The sequence below is a fragment of the Otolemur garnettii genome, unplaced genomic scaffold, assembly GCF_000181295.1.
Source record: "Otolemur garnettii isolate 467f Iridium unplaced genomic scaffold, OtoGar3 scaffold00117, whole genome shotgun sequence".
Taxonomy (NCBI): domain Eukaryota; kingdom Metazoa; phylum Chordata; class Mammalia; order Primates; family Galagidae; genus Otolemur; species Otolemur garnettii.
Window position 1 is genome coordinate 3,127,286 of NW_003852512.1, and position 20,110 is coordinate 3,147,395.

Here is a 20,110-nt window from a genome sequence, read left to right on the forward strand (position 1 = left end):
AAGGAAGGAAGGAAGGAAGGAAGGAATAGCTGGAAATTGTGGCAGGCATCTGCAGTCCCAGCTACTTGGGAGGCTGAGGCAAGAAGATCACTTGAGCCCAAGAGTTTGATGCCACAGCACTCTACCCAGGATGACAGAGTGAGACTGTGTCTCAAAACAAACAAAAAAAAGATCAGATGAATTTAAACTGAAATTATACAATTTCAACTTTTGCTATTTTCCTTGCTAGCTCAGATTAGCTGCAAAAATCATTCTAAAATGTCAAGCCAGATTAGACAACAAAATTGCAATATTTTTTGAGACAGGGTCTTGCTCTGCCACCTGGGTTAGAGTGCAGTGGTGTCATCATAACTCACTGCAATCTCAAATTCCTGGGCTCAAGTGATTCTTGTTTTTCTTTTCTTTCTTTCTTTCTTTTTTTTGAGACAGAGCCTCACGCTGTTGCCCTGGGTAGAGTGCTGTGGCACCACAGCTCACAGCAACCTCCAACTCCTGGACTCAAGTGATTCTCCTGCCTCCACCTCCCAAGCAGCTGGGACTGTGGGCACCCGCCACAATGCCCAGCTATTTTTTGGTTGCAGCCTTCAGTGTTGTTTGGTGGGCCCAGGCTTCGAACTCCCCAGCTCAGGTGTATGTGGCTGGCACCTTAGCCGCTTGAGCCACAGGCGCCGAGCAGCTCAAGTGATTCTTATTCCTCGGCATCCCAAAGCGCTAGGATGACAGGTGTGAGCCACTGTATCTGGCTGAAATTGCACTTTTGATTTAAAAGAAACTTAGTCTTCAATATTTTCAAATATTGATCAGTATCATTTGAACAAAGCAACTGTAATAACTTTAGGAGATGGACGGGGAAATCTGAACACAGACTGGATAATTGATACAAAGAAATTATAATTATTTTTTAGGTGAGATAATGATATTGCTTACATATTTTAAAAAGTAATTATATTTTAGAGAAATAAATGGGAGCGGGAATGGATAAGAGTATAAATGAAGCAAGAGTGGTCATGTAGTGGTAATTATTGAATCTGAGGAATGGTTATATGGGGTTCACTATACTACTTACTTTACTTCTGATGTGCTTGACCTTTGTTCATACTAAGCAGTTTAAAATTTTGATTATAACTTTTCCTTCCATTTGTAAATTGTTAAAAGACTAGGCTTTCCTAACCTAGAACTGCAGCTTATTCCTGTACAGTTTGTCTTTTTAAAACAGGTAATAACCTGGAAACAAACTAAATGCCCATCAACCCAGGAATGGATTAATCAACTGTGGTATATGTATACCATGGGATACCATTCAGCCATAAAATGATGGAAAATTTACATCTTTTGTATTAACCTGGATGGAGTTGAAACACATTCTTCTTAGCAAAGTATCACAAGAATGGAAAAGCAAATGTCCAATGTACTCAATACTAACATGAAGCCAGTAGATGATCTAATGTATACCCACGTAAGAGATAAACTCAATTCAATTCAAGCTGAGGGGATGGGGAGAAGGGAAGGGGTAGAGGAGAGGAGGGCAAGGGAATGGTGTGCTCCTACTTAATGGGCACAACATAGGGGTATATGGCACACCTCCTGGGTGATGGACACAACTCCAACAGGGACTTTACCTAACACATGCAAACATTGCCACCCAATTGTACCCTCATATTAATCTGAAATAAAAATTAAAAATAAAATAGGTAATTCCAGTAGGAAATCAAGTCTGTAACTCTCACAATACTTATTTAATGCATATATTGTCTCTTTTTAAAAAATCTTATCAAATGTTTATTTTTTTATTATTATTATTTTTTGAGACAGAGCCTCAAGCTGTCCCCCTGGGTAGAGTGCCATGGCATCACAGCTCACAGCAACCTCCAACTCCTAGGCTCAAGTGAGTCTCCTGCCTCAGCCTCCCAAGTAGCTGGGACCACAGGTGCCCGCCACAAGGCCTGGCTGTTTTTTTTTTTTTTTTTGGTTGCAGCCGTCATTGTTTGGTGGGCCCAGGCTGGATTCGAATGCGCCACCTTAGGTGTATGTGGCTGGCGCCTTAGCCACTTGAGCCACAGGCACTGAGCCCATATATTGTCTCTTAAAACTTTTCTTTTTTTTTGTGAGACATTGTCTCACTCTTTTACCCTGGGTAGAGTGCTGAGGCATCATAGCTCACAGCAACCTCAAACTCTTGGGCTCAAGTGATCCCCCTGCCTCAGCCTCCTGAGTAGCTGGAACTATAGGCACCCACCACACATCTGGCTAGTTTTTCTATTTTTACTAGAGACAGGGTCTCAATCTTGCTTAGGCTGGTCTCCAACTCCTGAGCTCAGGCAATCCACCCATGTTGGCCTCCCAGAGTGCTAGAATTACAGGTGTGAGCTACCTCGCCTGACCTTGTCTCTTAAACTTCTATGCATAAGAAGTTGCTTTGTGCTCTCTGAAAATTTTATGATGACCTTATAAGGTACAGCGCCTGGAAGGCGGCCATCTATTTAGGAGTACAGACCATGAAGAAATGAGATCTAAATAAACATAAGACATCTTTATATGCCCATAGCAGGTTGTGGATTGGGTCTAGTAGGGATTTTGCTCACACCAACGAATTGAGTGATCTGTGGATAACGACACCCTAGTAGCTGATAGCCAGAATGCAGTACAGCACAATAAAAGGTTGCATGTGATCCAGTCATTCTAATCTCAGTTTGAACAATTACTAGATGTGATCTTAACATGTCACAGAGCCTCAGTTTACTCATATAATACCTCAGATAATGGGGAACCATTGAGAGTTTAAATAAAATATGTGAAGTGTGAGGGGAGTATGAACCTAGTAGGTCTGGCTGTTCAGTCCTTGTATGTCTTCAAAGGAACCTGGATCGTTTGGCCAACCCCTGGGAGCATAGGCTTGCAATGTTCTTGTGTTAATGGTTGATAATTATGTTGTATATACCTGAAGCAATGGACCATGCTATATTAGCTTGTCAGGATTAATTTGCACAAACATCAACATACAGGATGTGCATTTAGTTTCATTGTTGGGACCCTAAATTTCAGTTGCCATGGCTGGTCACATAGCATGGTGTCCCTTTGTGGCTGGCTCTCAACAGAGCTTCAGACCCAGAGATTTGACCCAAAGATTTGACCCAGAGGTTTGAACAGAATTCTCTAGGCAGAAACATTTTGTACACATCCATGTAATTGGCTGCTAGAGAGAAGCACATCCTGTGTGGCCCCCACATGGGGAAGTACTCAAAAGCCTGTGTCCAACCTCTCTGGATTTCTCCTAATACTTATCTTTTTTTTTTCAGTTTTTTTCCAGGGCTAGGTTTGAATCTGCCACCTCTGGCATACGGGGCTGGTGCCCTACTCCTTTGAGCCACAGGCATAACACCCCTCCTAATACATATCTTTTTTCTGTTGCTCTTGGTCTGTATAATTTTGTGTTTTTTTAATTTCTTTATTTCCAGTTAATGTGAGAGTACAAACAACCAAGTCACAATATTTGAATTTGTTAGGTAGAGTCCCTTTCATGGTTATGTCTCACACCCAAAAGGTGCACCCCTCCATTGTGCCCATTTAGAGGGAGCACATCAACCTTCCCCGTTCCCCCTCCCCCCAGTTTGAATTGAAATGAGTTTTTCTCCTCTGTGGGTGTGAATTAGATTGTCTACTGGCTTCATATTAGTATCGAGTACATTGCATATTTGCTTTTCCATTCTTGTGATACTTTGCTAAGAAAAATGTGTTTCAACTCCATCCAGGTTAATACAGAGGATGTGAAGTTACCATCTTTTTTTGTGGCTGAATAGTGTTCCATGGTAATAAACTTTAGCCATGAGTATAGCCTACTATTGAGTTTTATGAATCCTTTTTGTGAATTAGAAACCTTGAGATAGACGTTAGAACTTGTGAGCTATAAGGGAATAATAGTACAGTACCTAGAAAACACTATACATTTGATATATGCTTGCTACTGGCATTTAACTGGTGCCTGCTAGATGTTATGTGGAACAAACCATACTCTACAAGAATATACGCTGAGAATCCAGGACTTTGCCTGGTTTCTTCAACCATACCCCTGAAAGAAGGCAAGGACCACATTTCATCAGTGGGGAAGTTAGAGCATACAACTCCAAGATTCTCCCCTGACTTCCCACCCCTGCTGATTAAGAGTAGGGAAGTACCATGTAGGAAAGATGTATAAATGAGCAGACCTCCAACTGGGACATTTTAAGAAAGCATACCAGGGAAAACTTTGACCATTGTGAAGGCGAATAAAAAGAATGAAAATCTTTCTTGAGATCTGTAAAGGTTAGAACACTTAGACTGGACTAATATCATGTTGCTGTAGGTGTGGATAATGCAGACTGGACCTTCACATTAAGTAGCAACTGCTAGAGGCAAGGGTGTTAGAAGTGGATATCAAGAGTTTACCCAAAAGCAAGCCACACAGAATATCTTAGTCTGTTCAGGTGGCTATAGCAAGATACCATTAACCAAGTGGCTTATAAACAACAGAAATTTCTTGCTCCCAATTTTCAAGTGTGGGAAGTCCAAGTTCAAGACACCACCAGATTGAGTATCTGGTGAGGATTGGCTCTGTGGTTGATAGATGGAGTCTTTTTCCTGGGTCTTCATATGGTGTAAGGAGTGAATGCTGGTCTCTTTAGCCCTTTCTAAGGGAGCTAATCTCATTCATGAGATCTCCACCCTCATTATCTAATTACCCTCCCAAGGCCCCACCTCCTAATACCATCATATAGTGGAGTAGGTTTCAAACTATGAATTTAGAGGGAACAAAAACATTCAGTCCATGCCACAAAGCTATTTTTAAGAAACACTGGGTACTACAGAAAAACAGATAGTCTTCCAGGGGTCCTCAAACTTTTTAAATAGGGGGCCAGTTCACTGTCCCTCAGGCCATTGGAGGGCCAGACTGCAGGCCCCAGGACGAGTCGGCTGCTAAGCCAGACAGACAGGGCAGCAAAAACACCCGGGGGGCCAGATAAATGTCCTAGGCGGGCTGCATGTGGCCTGCGGGTCGTAGTTTGAGGTCGCCTGGAACCCGTGAGGACTGCACATAAACATTAAAAACTAAACTTAATTGGATTGAGATTTCAGTTGAGAGCTAACCCAAGGGAAGGAGGAGTCTAGGGTACCTATCTTGTAATTCATTTCTAGCTTTGTTTGTGCCTCCCAGATAAGTGACAAGATCTAAGCAGGAAACATCAAAAGAGCCTTGAGCTCTAAAATGTAATGATATTTACAATAATAATGTGTTATGCCATGTATTTAATTACTTTTTAAAAATAGCCTCCAAGATGATAGAGATCTCAGTAGTGATCACAAGTGGCTTTTCCCTCCATCAGCGTCTTAAAAGATGATGAACATAAATAGTCGATATAAGTTTGATCCTTCACAGTTGAATTTTATTTTATTGAGCCCTTAATTATTTGGCATACTTTCAAGGATGGCTTCAGTTTGTCTCATGCTGCAAATAATGGTTATCTCTCTATCACTGTCATCATCAGTGTTGTTGTATGTCATCAGATCACTGTCACTCACATTGTCATTGTCTGCATCGTTCCAGGAAGCTACCTGAGGAAAGGACCTGGGAAAAGGGTTCTCTTTACTTGAACCAGATAGGTTTTGAGCTTTTCTCTTCTTTGCCTCAGAAATATCACCGACCAAAGGCTCAGGAAAAGTTTTGCAGATAAGGCATTTTCCCTTGTAGCATTGACAAGTCATGTCTAATTGAGGGATGAATATCTTGCCTGTACTCACGGGACTTTTAAGATGTCTGTGTGTTTTGGCCAATTTGTGTACCCTGGATGGCTTGTATGGCAAGATTGCATTTTGTGGATTTGGTGAACAACGTGTCTCGAATGATGACCTGGTTGCATATTGTAGATTGGCTGGCCAAGCTGGCTTGACTGTCTTGTTTGGATTGAATGAACTGACTTGAGTGATTCTCTTGAGGGAAGGGGATACCTTATATGATTTTTTTAGAGAATGTAGTGTATATGACTTTTCCAGGTGAGATGATCTAATTTGTTTTTTTGAGCTTGATGGTTTGAATGACTTTTGTGGACTTGATGGCCTGATAAACTCTTCTGCACTAGATGGTATGGGTGACTTTTCTGGACTCAATGCCCCTGATTTTTCTGTACTGTATAGTATGGATGATTTGTCTGGAGTTGATGGCATGTTTAACTTTTCCACACTGGATAGTATGGATGAATTATCTGGAGTCAAGGGCCTGCATAAATTGTCTAGAGTGGATAGTGTGCATTGTTTTTCTGGATCATACAGACTGGTTGTCTTGGATTCACTGAATGACGTTTTGGATGACCTGGGTGTCTTGAGTGCCATACCTTCTTTCTTGAGCCTGAAAGTATATAAAATTTGGAGTATAACTTCAGAAAACATAGAATACTGTGTCAGCTTAGATCTTTGGTCTTTTTTGACCTCTAGTAGGAAAATTGAACATAGTAAGAATTGGAGTTTGGTGAAAGCCATGCCTCAAATTGAGGATATGAACTCATGTTTAATGCTTTTTCTTAAAAAATATTTTACTAATTTGACAACATTAGATGACCATATAGCTTACATATAGAATAACACGAAGTCATTTCAAATCTACTGTTGAGAGGGAAAGAGATAAATGTCTTACTTATTCCAGAATTTAAACTTTTTATTAAAAATTCACAAACTGATAACACATCATAAGAAAATAAAAACCTCTTTAGATCAAAGTCATTGTTTTTATATCATACTTACAACATTGGGTTATCTATTCACTGATATTTAAATTCATAATATTCCTCTAAAATTAAGGAATAGAGCACTGGTACCACATTTTTGTCACAAGTCCTTGGATTGGGAAATTTTTAGGGAGCTAGTCTATTAAGGCCAATCTGATTTTCTAATACAAAAAACGGATTGAGCTCATGAGAATAACAACAATGAATAATTTTTCAGGTTATTAAATCTTAAATGAGAGATTATCCAAAAAGTTATGTTTTATTTTTTATTATTTTTTGAGACAGAGTCTAGCTCTGTCACCAAGGCTAGCCTCAGCCTAGCTCACAGTAACCGCAAACTCTGGGCTCAAGTGATCCTCCTGCCTCAGTCCAAGAGTAGCTGGGTCTACAGGCATGTGCCACTGTGCCCAGTTAATATCTTTATTATATTTTTAGTAGAGATGCGGGTCTCACTCTTGCTCAGGCTGGCCTCGAACTTGACCTCAAGTGATTCTCATACCTTAGCCTGCCAGAGTGCTAGAATTACAGGCATGAGCCAACATGCTCAGATGTATCCAAAATGTTTTCTTGTCTTTGGAAAATAGAGACCCAATTCTCATTTTCTCTCTCTCTCTCTCTTCCTCTTCTTCTTTTTTCTTTTTGAGACAGTCTTACCTGATCACACTCTGTAAAGTGCTGTAATGTCACAGATCACAGCAACCTCAAACTCTTGGGCTTAAGGGATTCTCTTGCCTCAGCCTCCCAAGTAGCTTGGACTACAGGAGCTTGCCACACACCCAGCTATTTTTTGGTTGCAGTTGTCATTGTTGTTTAGCAGGCCCAGAACAAGGCCAGGCTCGAACCTACCAGCCTTGGTGTATGTGGCTGGCACCCTACTCACTCAGCTACGGGAGGCTTCTTCTTCTTTCTTCTTTCTTTCTCTTCCTCTTATTCTTTCCACTCTTATTCAGATACCCTCTTTTCCTACACTGAATTTGTAATTAAATTAGTAACCTGGGATATAGCTATACCCTGAATAGGAGACAGCCTTAGATAAATTGATAATATACTTGAGAATAATTAAGAGTTGATATAATTTAAGTGAAGGTATCCACCCACCACAGGTTGGCAGCTTTTTAGAAATCTAAGGTTAACATTAAGTAACCTGAACAACAATGAAACTTCTACTATATGCATACACACACATGCCTTGCATTCTTAATATGTAGATGTAATACTTACACTGCTGTTTTGGGGTTATCATCACTCATACAATTAAAATGGAGGAAACAGAAACAGGTAAAGACAAAGGCTATGATCATAACACCAATCACGATAATGAGTAGACGTCTCCTAAAACTTTCCATTTTTGTCTCCATTGTTTCAGACGGTTTAGCTCCTGCAAAGAGATTATATCATCAGAGAAGATGTTAGCTACCCAAGTTTTCTTCCACTTTGGTAGCGGTTTATCACTATAGATCAAAATCAGATCAATAATTTTTAAATCTTTATAAGTGTCCCACTGATTTTTTTTCCTCTCTGTCAAGTCCCTAGCTATAGTGGAGAAGTCAAATTTGGGAGGCATCTCCGGCTAATCCAAACCATTACCTGGGTTACCCCTGATTCATGGCTTGCTTATTGCCTTACCTGGGTTTTTCAGTATGTGTATGTCACACGTGTGTGAGTGGACTTGAGAAATAACCTGTGTGTGTGTGCATGTGTGTGAATCTGTGTGATGGGAAGGGGATGGAACAAGAACAAACCCTTGCTAGAAATTACTATGCATTAAGTCCCATGCCAGATCCTTTCACATAGTATTGTGTGGGGAAGGTGCGTGAAAGGGTACAATAAGTCTAACTCTTTATGATTGCCTGGGTTTTTCACACTGAAGTCAAAATATCAGCTATTGTTCCAGAAACTCTGGAAGACCTACTAATGGTAACCCCAAAGTAATGGCAGATTTCTTAAACACAGCTAGCTTTTCTAATTAAGTGCTTGAATTCATATATATATCATAATTTATAAGCTTTAAGGTTAAGCATATACCTGTACTAGAAGCTCCATCACTTTGTATTGTTGTATTTAAACAATGATGTGTCCAAATTGGCAAAAGTAGGATATAAATAAAAAGATTCATGTCCAGGGATTTGTTCAAATGCCGCTTCTCCTAAGGTAACTCCTGGATTTTATAGGGTTCAGCATGTTCCAGGGGGTTATGACATCATCATTTTGTGACATATTCTGACAACATAATCTCACCATGGGGAAGCAAAGCATAACTTCTCTGTAACATTTTATCAACAGATTTTTAGTCATTTATTTCTCCTTCAGATCAAGAAAATGGAAGCGTTCTTCAAAACAAGAAAAGGGAAGCATTATTAATTACAGAAGGAAGTATTTAGAGGGGTAAGTGAAAACGGGATAGCTCTAGAAATTGAAGAACTATTTGTTCTTATTAATGGCAAGGGATACTTAGCAGCCTGTTATGGTCTGATTGTTTGTGTACCTTCAAAATTCATATGTTTGAAATTTAATCCTGTATATAAGGTTATTTGGAGCTAAAGCCTTTGAGAGGTAATTAGGTCACGAGGATGGGACCCTCACAAATGGGATTAGTGTTACAGGAAGAGGCCTGAGAGCTAGCACATTCTTTACACCATCTGAGTATACAAGGAGAAGTCGGAAGTCTGCAGTCAGACGAGGACTCTCACCAGAACCCAACTGTGCTGGCATCATGAACTTCTAGCTTCCAGAACTGTGAAAAATATATTTCTGTTGTTCAGGCCAGGCATGGTGGCTCAGGCCTCTAATCCTAGCACTCTCAGAGGCGGAGGCATGTGGATCACTTGAGCTCAGAAGTGCAAGACCAGCCTGAGCAAGAGTGAGACCCTGTCTCTAAAAATTAGCTGGAATTCAGGCAGTGCCTATGGCTCAAAGGAGTAGGGCCAAAAACTGCAAAAAGAAAAACAAAAACAAAAACTAGCTGGCATTGTGGCATCGTGAATTCCTAGGCTTAAGTGATCTTCTTTCTCAGCCTTCCTAGTAGCTACTACTATAGGCATGCATCACAATGTCTTGTTAATTTTTTTTTTTTTTTGAGACAGAGTCTCAAGGTATTGCCCTGGATAGAGTGCTGTGATGTCACAGCTCACAGCAACCTCAAACTCTTGGGCTTAAGCAATTCTCTTGCCTCAGCCTCCCGAGTAGCTGGGGCTACAGGTGCTCACCACAACACTTGGCTGTTTTTTGTTGTTGTTGCAATTGTCATTGTTGTTTTAGCTGGCTGGGTTCAAACCTGCCAACCTCGGTGTATGTGGCCGGCACTCTACCCACTGAGCTATGGGCACCACCCACCTTGCTAATTTTTTAACATTTTGTAGAGATGGGGGTCTCACTATGTTCCCTAGGCTGGACTTAAATTCCTGGCCTTGAGTTATCCTGCCATGGCCTGCCAAAGTACTGGGATTACAAGCAGGAGGAAGTGTGCCTGCCTTTTAATCAAATTTTAAAAGTCCATTCACAATTATCTCAGCTTCTAGTATGTACTTCAAAACTTCCAGCCTCTACCCATCACTCTGTTCTGAAGCTGCTTTTGTAGTTTTAGATATTTATTATGGTAGCATCTCCCTTCTTGGTACCAATTCCTGTCTTAATCCATCCAGGCTGAAATAATAAATTACCATAAACTAGGTGGCTTACAAACAACACAAATTTATTTATTTATTGAGACAGAGTCTTACTTTGTTGCCCTCAGTAGAGTGCCACGGTGTGACAGCTCACAAGCAACCTCAAACTCTTGGGCTTAAGCAATTCTTTTGCCTCAGCCTTCCAAGTAGCTAGGAGTATAGGCGCCCGCCACAGCACCTGGCTATTTTTTGGTTGTAGTTGTCATTGTTGTTTGGCAGGCCTGGGCTGAGTTCGAACCCACCAGCCCAGTGTACATGGCCAGCACCCTAGCAGCTGAGCTACAGGCATTGAGCCAATTTTTTTAAAAATTAAAAAAATTCAAAAATTGGCCAGGCTTGGTGGCTTGTGCCTGTAATCCTACCACTCTGGGAGGCTGAGGTGGATGAATTGCTTGAGCTCAGGAGTTCAAGATCAGCCTGACCCAGAATGAGACCCTGTCTCTACTAAAAATAGAACAACCAACCTTGCGTTGTGGTGGGCACCTTTAGTCCTAGCTACTCAGGAGACTGAGACAAGAGGATCTCTTAAGCCTAAGACTTTGAGGTTGCTGTGAGCTGTGATGACACCACAGCACTCTACCCAGGGCAATAGAGTGAGACTGTTGCAAAAAATTTCAAAAATTGATATATAATAATAGTACATATTTATGGGGTACATGTGATTTTTTGATACATGATATAATATATAATAATCAAACCAAGGTAATTGGAATATCCATCACCTGAAACATTTAATATTTTTCATTGAGAACATTCTAAATCTTCTCTCCTGCATTTTGTGTCTGTTTCCTGTGGGACGCGGTGGTGGCCCTTGGGTCGGAAAAGTGAGCGATATTCTCATTTTCCCTGTTTTTCTCTTTGTTTTTCTTGGTCGGTAGAGTGCAGTTATGGGTCGCAAGAAGAAGAAGCAGCTGAAGCCGTGGTGCTGGTATTGTAATAGAGATTTTGATGATGAGAAGATCCTTATACAGCACCAAAAAGCAAAGCATTTTAAATGTCGTATATGTCATAAGAAATTGTATACAGGATCTGGCTTAGCTATTCATTGCATGCAGGTACATAAAGAGACAATAGATGCTGTACCAAATGCAATACCTGGGAGAACAGACATAGAGTTGGAAATATATGGTATGGAAGGTATACCAGAAAAAGACATGGATGAAAGAAGAAGACGACTTCTTGAACAGAAGACACAAAAAAGTCAAAAAAAGAAGCAACAAGATGGTTCTGATGAGTATGATGATGATGATGATTCTGCAGCCTCAACTTCATTTCATCCACAGCCTGTTCAATCTCAACAAGGTTATAGTCCCCCAGTGGCACAGCCAGGACTGCCACCAGTTCCAGAAGCACCAGGAATGCCTCCAGGCATACCTCCATTGATGCCAGGAATGCCACCAGTTGTGCCAGGCATGACACCTGGATTGCATCATCAGAGAAAACACACCCAGTCATTTTGTGGTGAAAACATAATGAAGCCAATGGGTGGAATGATGCCACCTGGACCAGGAATACCACCTCTGATGCCTGGGATGCCACAAGGTATGCATCCCCTCATTCCACGTCCTGGAATCCCTCCAATGACCCAAGCACAGGCTGTTTCAGTGCCAGGTATTCTTAATAGACCACCTGCAATAATAGCAACAGTACCTGTGCCACAGCCTCCTGTTACTAAGCCTCTTTTCCCAAGTGCTGGACAGGCTCAGGCAGCTGTCCAAGGACCTGTTGGTACAGATTTCAAGCCTTTAAATAGTACTTCTGCAACAACTACAGAACCCCCAAAGCCTACGTTCCCTGCTTATACACAGTCTACAGCTTCAACCACTAGTACAACAAATAGTACTGCAGCTAAATCAGCAACTTCAATAACAGGTAAGCCTGCTACACTGACGACAACTAGTGTAACCCGTAAGTTGATCTATCCAGATGAGGATATATCACTGGAGGAAAGAAGGGCACAGTTACCTAAATATCAATGTAATCTTCCTCGACCAAGACAGGCCCCCATTGGTAATCCACCAGTTGGACCAATTGGAGGTATGATGCCACCACAACCAGGCATCCCACAGCAACAAGGAATGAGACCACCAATGCCACCTCATGGTCAGTATGGTGGTCATCGTCAGGGCATGCCAGGTTACCTTCCTGGTGCTATGCCGCCATATGGGCAGGGATGGCCAATGGTACCCCCTTACCAAGGTGGGCCTCCTCGACCTCCGATGGGAATGAGACCTCCTGTAATGTTGCAAGGTGGCCGCTACCGATCTTCCTTCATCCAGTCTAATAGGTTTGGAGATTAAACCTTTTCTCAACTTGTGCTGTTTATATAGCCAAGCTTCCGTCAATAAGTCTTCATTGTGACTTTAACAAACATTATCTTCCCACATACCAGGAACTATTGGACATTTATTTTACATGGGAAAAATTATTTGGAATAATAAAGCAGGAACTTTTCCTGAAGTTGCAATTAAAAAAAATAAAAAATAAATAAATCATCTCTCCTTGCTATTTTGAAATATACAATAAATTATTAATAATTATAGTCACCCTACTGTGCTATCAAATACTAGAACTTGTACCTTCTATCTAACTGTATGTTTATACCATTAACTAACTACACTTCACCATTTCCCCAAATTCCCAGCCTATCATAACTATCATTCTACTCTCTATCTCCATGAGATCAACTCTTATTCCTCACATTTGGAGCTAAAACTTTTAGTTGTCTTTCTGCAGTTGGTTTATTTTACTTAACATAATGTCCTCCAGGCTCATCCATGTTGCTGCAAATGACAAGATTCCAGTTTTCATGGATAAATAATATTCCATTATGTATATATGCCCCATTTTCTTTATCCATTCATCCACTGATGGACACTTAGGTTGATTCCACATCTTGCCTATTGCAAATAGTGCTATGATAAACATGAACGTGCAGATACCTCTTCAATATACTGATTTTCTTTCTTTTGCTTTTACGTTTTGTTTGTTTTGGAGGGTACAAGAAAACATATTTGAATTTGGTGCTTGTGAGGAGAGGGTGCTAGAATACAAGTTTAAGGAAATTTAACAGCTGACCATTTAATATTTGTCTTGGCTAGAACAAAGTGAATGACAGACTGGTGATAGGGAAAAATGAAGCTTTGTTGTCATTTTGTTTTGTTTTAATTTCAAAATACAAAGGGGGTACAAATGTTTTTCCTACATGATAGCTTGTATGATGCTTAAGTTAGGGCTTTTCATGTGTTCATCACCAAAGAAATGTTCATTGTACCCAATAAGTAAGTTTTTATCTCTCATTCTTCCCCCTTCTTGATTTCCAATATCCCTTACATCTCTTTATGCCCTTGTGTACCCATTGTTTAGCTCCCACTTATTAGCGAGAAATGATATCTGTTTTTCCATTCTTGAGATTGATTCTTTACTGAGAATAATGGTCTCCAGTTCCACCTAAGTTGCTGCAAATGACATTATTTCATTCCTTTTTATGGCTGAGTTCTATGCCATTGTGTATGAGGATGAATGGACCAGTACCCACTGTTTAAGGAGATGACTCATCACAGAACTCTGAAGTCTAGGCCCCTAAAGCAGAGCAATCCAGAAACCCTTTCTTAGAACATGTTCCTATCTCCCTTTGTTCAGGCTATACTCTGCCTGCCCTCGTTTCTGTGTCACATATGAACAAAGGCAGCCTACTTGTAGGAAATTTCCCCTGGAGAAGTTGTGTATTTACAGGGTCCTCTGGTAAGGAGGAAAGAACAATTCATTACCTTAAATAGACTGGCTCTTTCAATTTTATGTGTATTGCCATAAATTTCTACTAAGTCTTTCTCAAATGTTTATTGTCAGCTTCTTATATGCCAATGGCGTTTAAGTGGCAGAAATGATTGAAAATCAGACATTAAACCAAACAAGCAGTGGTAGATGTTATAAAGGTTCTAGGGCGGCTGAGAATAATGGGTTTGATCTCATCAAGAGAGTCAGGGGAAACTTCCTTGAGGAAGCAATACTGGGGCTGAGTTCTGAAAGATGAGTAGGAATGAATTATGAGAAAAGGAAAGAGAAAAATGTTCTAAGTGGAGGAGGCACATGTGCAAAGGCACTGTGGTGGAAGAAAGAGTAGCAATTTGAATAAACCAAAAGAAAGTGAGGGAGTTGAGGTCAGAGAAGTTTGGGCCTTGTAGATCAAATTAAAAACATTGGACTTTATTCTAAGAATAATGGAGAATAATAGAGTTTTTAGCTAGGGAGTGACATGATAAGATCTATCTTTTAGAAAAAAATGATTCTGGCTGTGGTATGGGGATTAGGTTGGAGAGGCAAAAGTGTAACAGCAGTAAGACAATTAAAAGGCTATTACAGTGGTTTAAGTAAGAGAAGATGGTGGCTTGAAGTAGGATAATAATGGAAAAAGTGGACTAATTTTAGAAATATTTTGATGGTTGAATGACTAGGACTTGATGATGGGTAGGATATTGGGGCACGAGGGGAAGAGAGATATAAAGGAGAATGAAACTGAGCTGCGGCCCCTCTAATGGGCCTGTCAGGGGGGACCCTCATACATGGAAATAAAAAAATCTTGAGTTCCTTCAGGGGAAATCAGGATACCTGGCTAGCTTTGAAAAGTGAATGGGCAACCTGGTGAAAACAAAGGCCTTCCCAGAGAGCCAGAGTCTCCAGATGTTTTGGTTCCCTAGGGGAGACTAAAAGATGGCATCTTAACATATGTTCTTATGTTGTTTTTCAGAAATCCCCATGGGAAGGAAAATGCAGATTAGGAGAGAATTGAGGAATTGAACTATGGTCACCATTCTTTGTTCTAAATTTTCCCCGAGGGGCCTGTCATACCCATTTTTTTTTTTTGAGACAGAGTCTCACCATGTCCCCCTCAGTTGAGTACTGTGGCATCACAGCTCACAGCAACCTCCAACTCCTGGGCTTAAGTGATTCTCCTGCATCAGCCTCCCAAGTATCTGGGACTACAGGTGCTCACCACAACGCCCAGCTATTTTTTCAATGCAGTTGTTTAGCTGGCCTGGGGTAGGCCTAAACCCACCACCCTCAGTGTATGTGGCTGGCACTGTAACCACTGAGCTATGGGCTCCCAGCCCTGTCATATCTATTTTTAAGATTACTTTCTGCTAATCCAAGAATCTCTGAATCCATCTATGCTCCTTTTACTTCAGGCTAGCCTACCTTTTTGGGCCAGATCAATATGTAACCTCTATGTATTGATTTGCAATTTTGCCTACCTGAAATGTACCCCTGCCTTTAAAAACCCCAACTTGTATTGAGAGAGGATACCCAGAAAAAGGTGAGGTCTAAGAGAACAGAGGTCTTCTCAAGGAGACCCCAAAGATACACCTGCCAAAGTCCTCCCCATAGTGACTCAGCTCTTATGAATTTGTAGAAACTTAACTTCCTGAGACCTGGAAACTAGGGCTTGCTTCCCTCTCTGTAAAAGCCCAAGCCAGCTTCTCCAACTTGATTCAAATGACCAATGGGAAAGGTACTCATGGGTTGGAACTTTTTGACTGGGGATAAAAAGAAGAAGGCTGAGCCAGTCAGAGAGGGCAGCCATTTTTAGACTCTGGTCTGCTAATGCTCCACAGGCTGGAATAAAGTCCCTCCTCTTTTAAACACGGTGTTTGGGTGTTCTTTCTCTCTGCTGGGCTTTGTCTTCCTACAACAGTATGCCATCACGCCACCATGGGGAGTTTTAAGTATAAGCTGCTTGTTCTCCTTTTGTGGCACCTTGTAAATTCAGTCTCTTTCCACCACTGCAGTTTTCAGCTTCAGTGTTTGGCCTGTCTGTGCTGAGCTTGTGGACTTCAGTTTGGTCTGATAATGGTAATTCATTTGTTCTACAAAAGAGTATTGAGTGTCTATTATGTGTCAAAAAGCTGTGTGTTAGGCAGTGAATATTCTGATAGATATAGTCCCTATATTTGATGAGTTCGGAATCTAATGAGGAATACGGACATGTATTCCTAGTACCTAGTATATAACCAATCACTAGACAGTGGGGTATGTACTGTAAAGTGGGCTATGGTGCTAAAATAGGGTGACCAGACGTCCTGCTTTTGGCGGGACAGTCCTGCTTTTTAACAATTTGTCCCGCATCCCGTGGTGTTTTAAAAAAGTCCCGATTTTTGGAAAGAATGCACGAATGGGCGGGAGAACAGGAAGGGAATATACGATTTTCGGCTGCCATGTGGCTATTTCTCCAGAATATGAGTTTTATGTTATTTTTGTTAATTTTATAATGTTAAACTGTAATAATAACAAATAATTGTTGAGAAGTGATTATGGAGAACTGCTTATCAAAGTTTACATTGTTGTCAGGCCCTGCTCTGCCCAGTCCCCTGCCCCGCCCCCCATGTTGTCCGGCTTTACAAATGTTAAAATTTGGTCACCCTATGCTAAAAAGATACCCACACAAAGGAGTTTCTATTTAGAATGGCAACCCCAGGAGGAGATGACCTTTAACTTGGGATTTTGTTTTGTTTAGTATGAGTAGGTAGGTCGACCTTGAATCCAAAAAGGAAGGAAAGGACATAACATTTCAGACAGAAATTATTGTGTGGAAAGCAAGGTTGAGGGAAGTTCATTTCCATATATGGCCAAAATGAATAATGTCTAGGGCTGGGGGTAGGGGAGGGTGGATAAGGAAATAAAATAAGAGTGGGTCAACAGGGACCAGATTACAAAAGGGGTGTGTGCTAAAGACTTTTCTTTAAGTCTATTTCCTCATCTCTAAAATGCATAGAAAAGAGATGAAAGAACATGCCCTGTAAAGGTGTGTGCTAAAGGCCTTTCTTTAAGTCTATTTCCTCATCTCTAAAATGAATAGAAAATAGATGAAAGAACATGCCCAGTGAAATGCACTTGGGGCCATTGGAATAGAACAAAATTAAATATTCATTGGAAAATACAAGTCACTTTTACCCTGAAGCTCTAAATAATCCTGCTCCTCAAATACCTTTTAACTCTATAAAGATCAGAAAATGTTATTTTATGGTTTTAGGATAAATATCTTTTTAAAATTTGAGTAGAGCTTATAAAGTTAAAAAAAAAAACTGTCAACTTTTTTAAAAATCAGGTTTTTCCCCCTAGTAATAAATGATAGGCAAATATCTTAAAGCCAACATTTCAGAAAGAGCTTTGAAATTAATTGGAACGTTAACTTCATATTCACAATGGATACAGACACACTTTTATTTTGGCTTTAAAAAAAGATTTATATGATTTTATTTCATTTGCAAGATTACATGATGGGCATGTTAGTAATTATTCATTTCACTCAGAAATTCTGGGGTAGAATTTTGATTAAAACTGTGCATTATAGATGCCCTATAAAACCACCTTTCTTGGCTCAGCGCCTGTGGCTCAACCGGCTAAGGCACCAGCCACATATACCTGAGCTGGACAGTTCGAATCCAGCCCAGGTCTGCCAAACAACAACGATGACTGCAACCAAAAAATAGCCAGGTATTGTGGTGGGTGCCTGTAGTCCCAGCTACTTGGGAGGCAGAGGCAGGAGAATTGCTTGAGCCCAGGAGTTGGAGGTTGCTGTAAGCTGCTGTGAGCTGTGATGCCACAGCACCCTACCAAGGGTGACAGCTTGAGGCTCTGTCTCAAACAAAACAAAACAAAAAACCCTCAGTAATCAAAATAAATATTATTTTCATGCAATATTTAAGAAATAAAAATTAATGCAAAAAACTCGTGACAAACAAATTAGCAAACATTTAAAATACAGAGATGGTCTGATCCTCCACCTGCATGGCCTGTCTCACTCCTCTCACCTTAGTCCCAGCTTTGTGTCCTTAGTCTTCTGGGCCGTGTTTATCTTTGTCCACTTTAAAAGGCAGAAGGGCAGGGTTCAAGGATTTAACATGGGGCTTCTAAACAAGGTCTTTCCCCAAGGCCCCTAGAAATCTCTTTCACAGGTCATTTGTCCCACGGAGCTACTCCTGGGTCCCTTTGATCATCCTCAACAGAGACCACGTACTGCTGTTTTCTCCCATAGTAGAACTCCAGAGTTGAACCTTTGCCACTTTTCTGATTTTTCCCAGTATATCTGATTGCCTTGTTCCCAATGTCTGGCCAGCACCATTCCCAGAGGAATCAATAGTACCCAACCTTCTCGCTGCTCTTCTCAGAACCCACACAACAAGTTTGAACCTTCACCCTCTTCCAGGTGGGAGGGAGGGACCTCTTTTTTGGAGTTGTCCCCTTGTGTCTCTCTATTGCTCTCCTCTGGGCCTCAGTAGATAGTGCAGTTCCACCCCAGGTCTTTGACCTTTAACATTAGATTTTTTTTTTTTTGATGTGATGGTTTGCAGTTTTGGCCAGGGCCGGGCTTGAACCTGTCACCCCCAGTCTATGGGGCTGGTGGCCTACTCCTTGAGCCACAGGTGCCGCCCTTCCATTAGATTTTTTTTTTTAGAGACAGAGGCTCAGTTTGTTACACTTGGTAGAGTGCCCTGCCGTGCTGTCACAGCTCACAGCAACCTCCAGCTCTTGGGCTTAGGCAATTCTCCTGCCTCAGCCTCCCGAATAGCTGGGACTACAGGCACCCACCACAATGCCCAGCTCCATTAGGTCTTTTTTTTTTTTTTGAGACAGAGCCTCAAGCTGTCACCCTGGGTAGAGTGCTGTGGCATCACAGCTCACAGCAACCTCCAACTCCTGGGCTCAAGCGAGTCTCCTGCCTCAGCCTCCCAAGTAGCTGGGACCACAGGCGCCTGCCACAACGCCTGGCTATCTTTTGGTTGCAAACCGTCATTATTGTTTGGCGGGCCCAGGCTGGATTTGAACCTGCCAGCTTAGGTGTATGTGGCTGGTGCCTTAGCCACTTGAGCCACAGGCGCTGAGCTCATTAGATCTTTTAATAAAAAAAAAATATATATCTTATAAAACCTTCAAATCACACAGAAGTATTTCATATTTCATTTCTCCTTTAAGTTCTTCTGAACCCTTTAAAATTCCTTACACATAGCCTGCTAAGATGCCAGGAAAATCTTCATTTTTTTAAAATCACATTTTGAAATTGTGTAAGTAATATATTAATTCATTTTTATTATGAAAAGTACAGAAAAACCCAGACATATACATAATAAAAATTTATAGACACTTTTCCTTTCACAACCCTCTCTACTCCTACTCTGGAGATGTTGACTCAGAAGTTTGATGTGCATCTCTCAATCTCTTTGTATGCATTTACATACATATATATGACACACACACACTACACATAAATAGGATCATTCTGCAAGTATTGTTTTTCATAGTTTTAAAAATCACACAACTGTTTGTACGCTAATGTTCATAGCAGCATTTTTTACAATAGCCAATAAGTGGAAACAACCTAAACTCCATAGATAGATGAATGTATAAACAAGATGTGATGTATGCACATGATGGAACGTAATTTATTCAGCCTTAAAACAGAAGGAAATTCTGATGCATACTACGACGTGAATCATCTTTGAAATCATTATGCTAATAAAAGCTGTATATTGTATAATTCACTGTATGAGGCACTTAGAGTAGCCAAATTCATGAAGGCAGAAACTAGAATGGTGGTTGCCGGGGGCTGGGCAGAGTGGAGGAATGAGATTGGTACAGAGTTTCAGTTTGGGATTCTGGAATTATTTTGGATATGGATGTGATGGTGTGAAGGCTGTC

General features: G+C 40.9%; 2 protein-coding genes across 2 annotated transcripts; one reads left to right on the forward strand and one right to left on the reverse strand.

Annotated features, from left to right (window-relative positions):
- Positions 1-5,395: 5,395 nt before the first annotated feature.
- On the reverse strand, positions 5,396-18,491 carry CUNHXorf66 (chromosome unknown CXorf66 homolog). The gene is made up of 3 exons (XM_023517699.1): positions 18,226-18,491; positions 7,974-8,130; positions 5,396-6,376 (listed from the first exon to the last, which is right to left on the reverse strand). Exons 2-3 carry the CDS (start codon positions 8,108-8,110, stop codon positions 5,434-5,436), a joined length of 1,080 nt encoding a protein of 359 aa, XP_023373467.1. The 5' UTR covers positions 8,111-8,130; positions 18,226-18,491; the 3' UTR covers positions 5,396-5,433.
- Positions 11,264-12,885, forward strand: LOC100966598 (BUB3-interacting and GLEBS motif-containing protein ZNF207-like). Its single transcript, XM_003797483.3, has one exon. The coding sequence runs from the start codon at positions 11,305-11,307 to the stop codon at positions 12,715-12,717; it is 1,413 nt and encodes a 470-aa protein (XP_003797531.1). The 5' UTR covers positions 11,264-11,304; the 3' UTR covers positions 12,718-12,885.
- Positions 18,492-20,110: the final 1,619 nt, after the last annotated feature.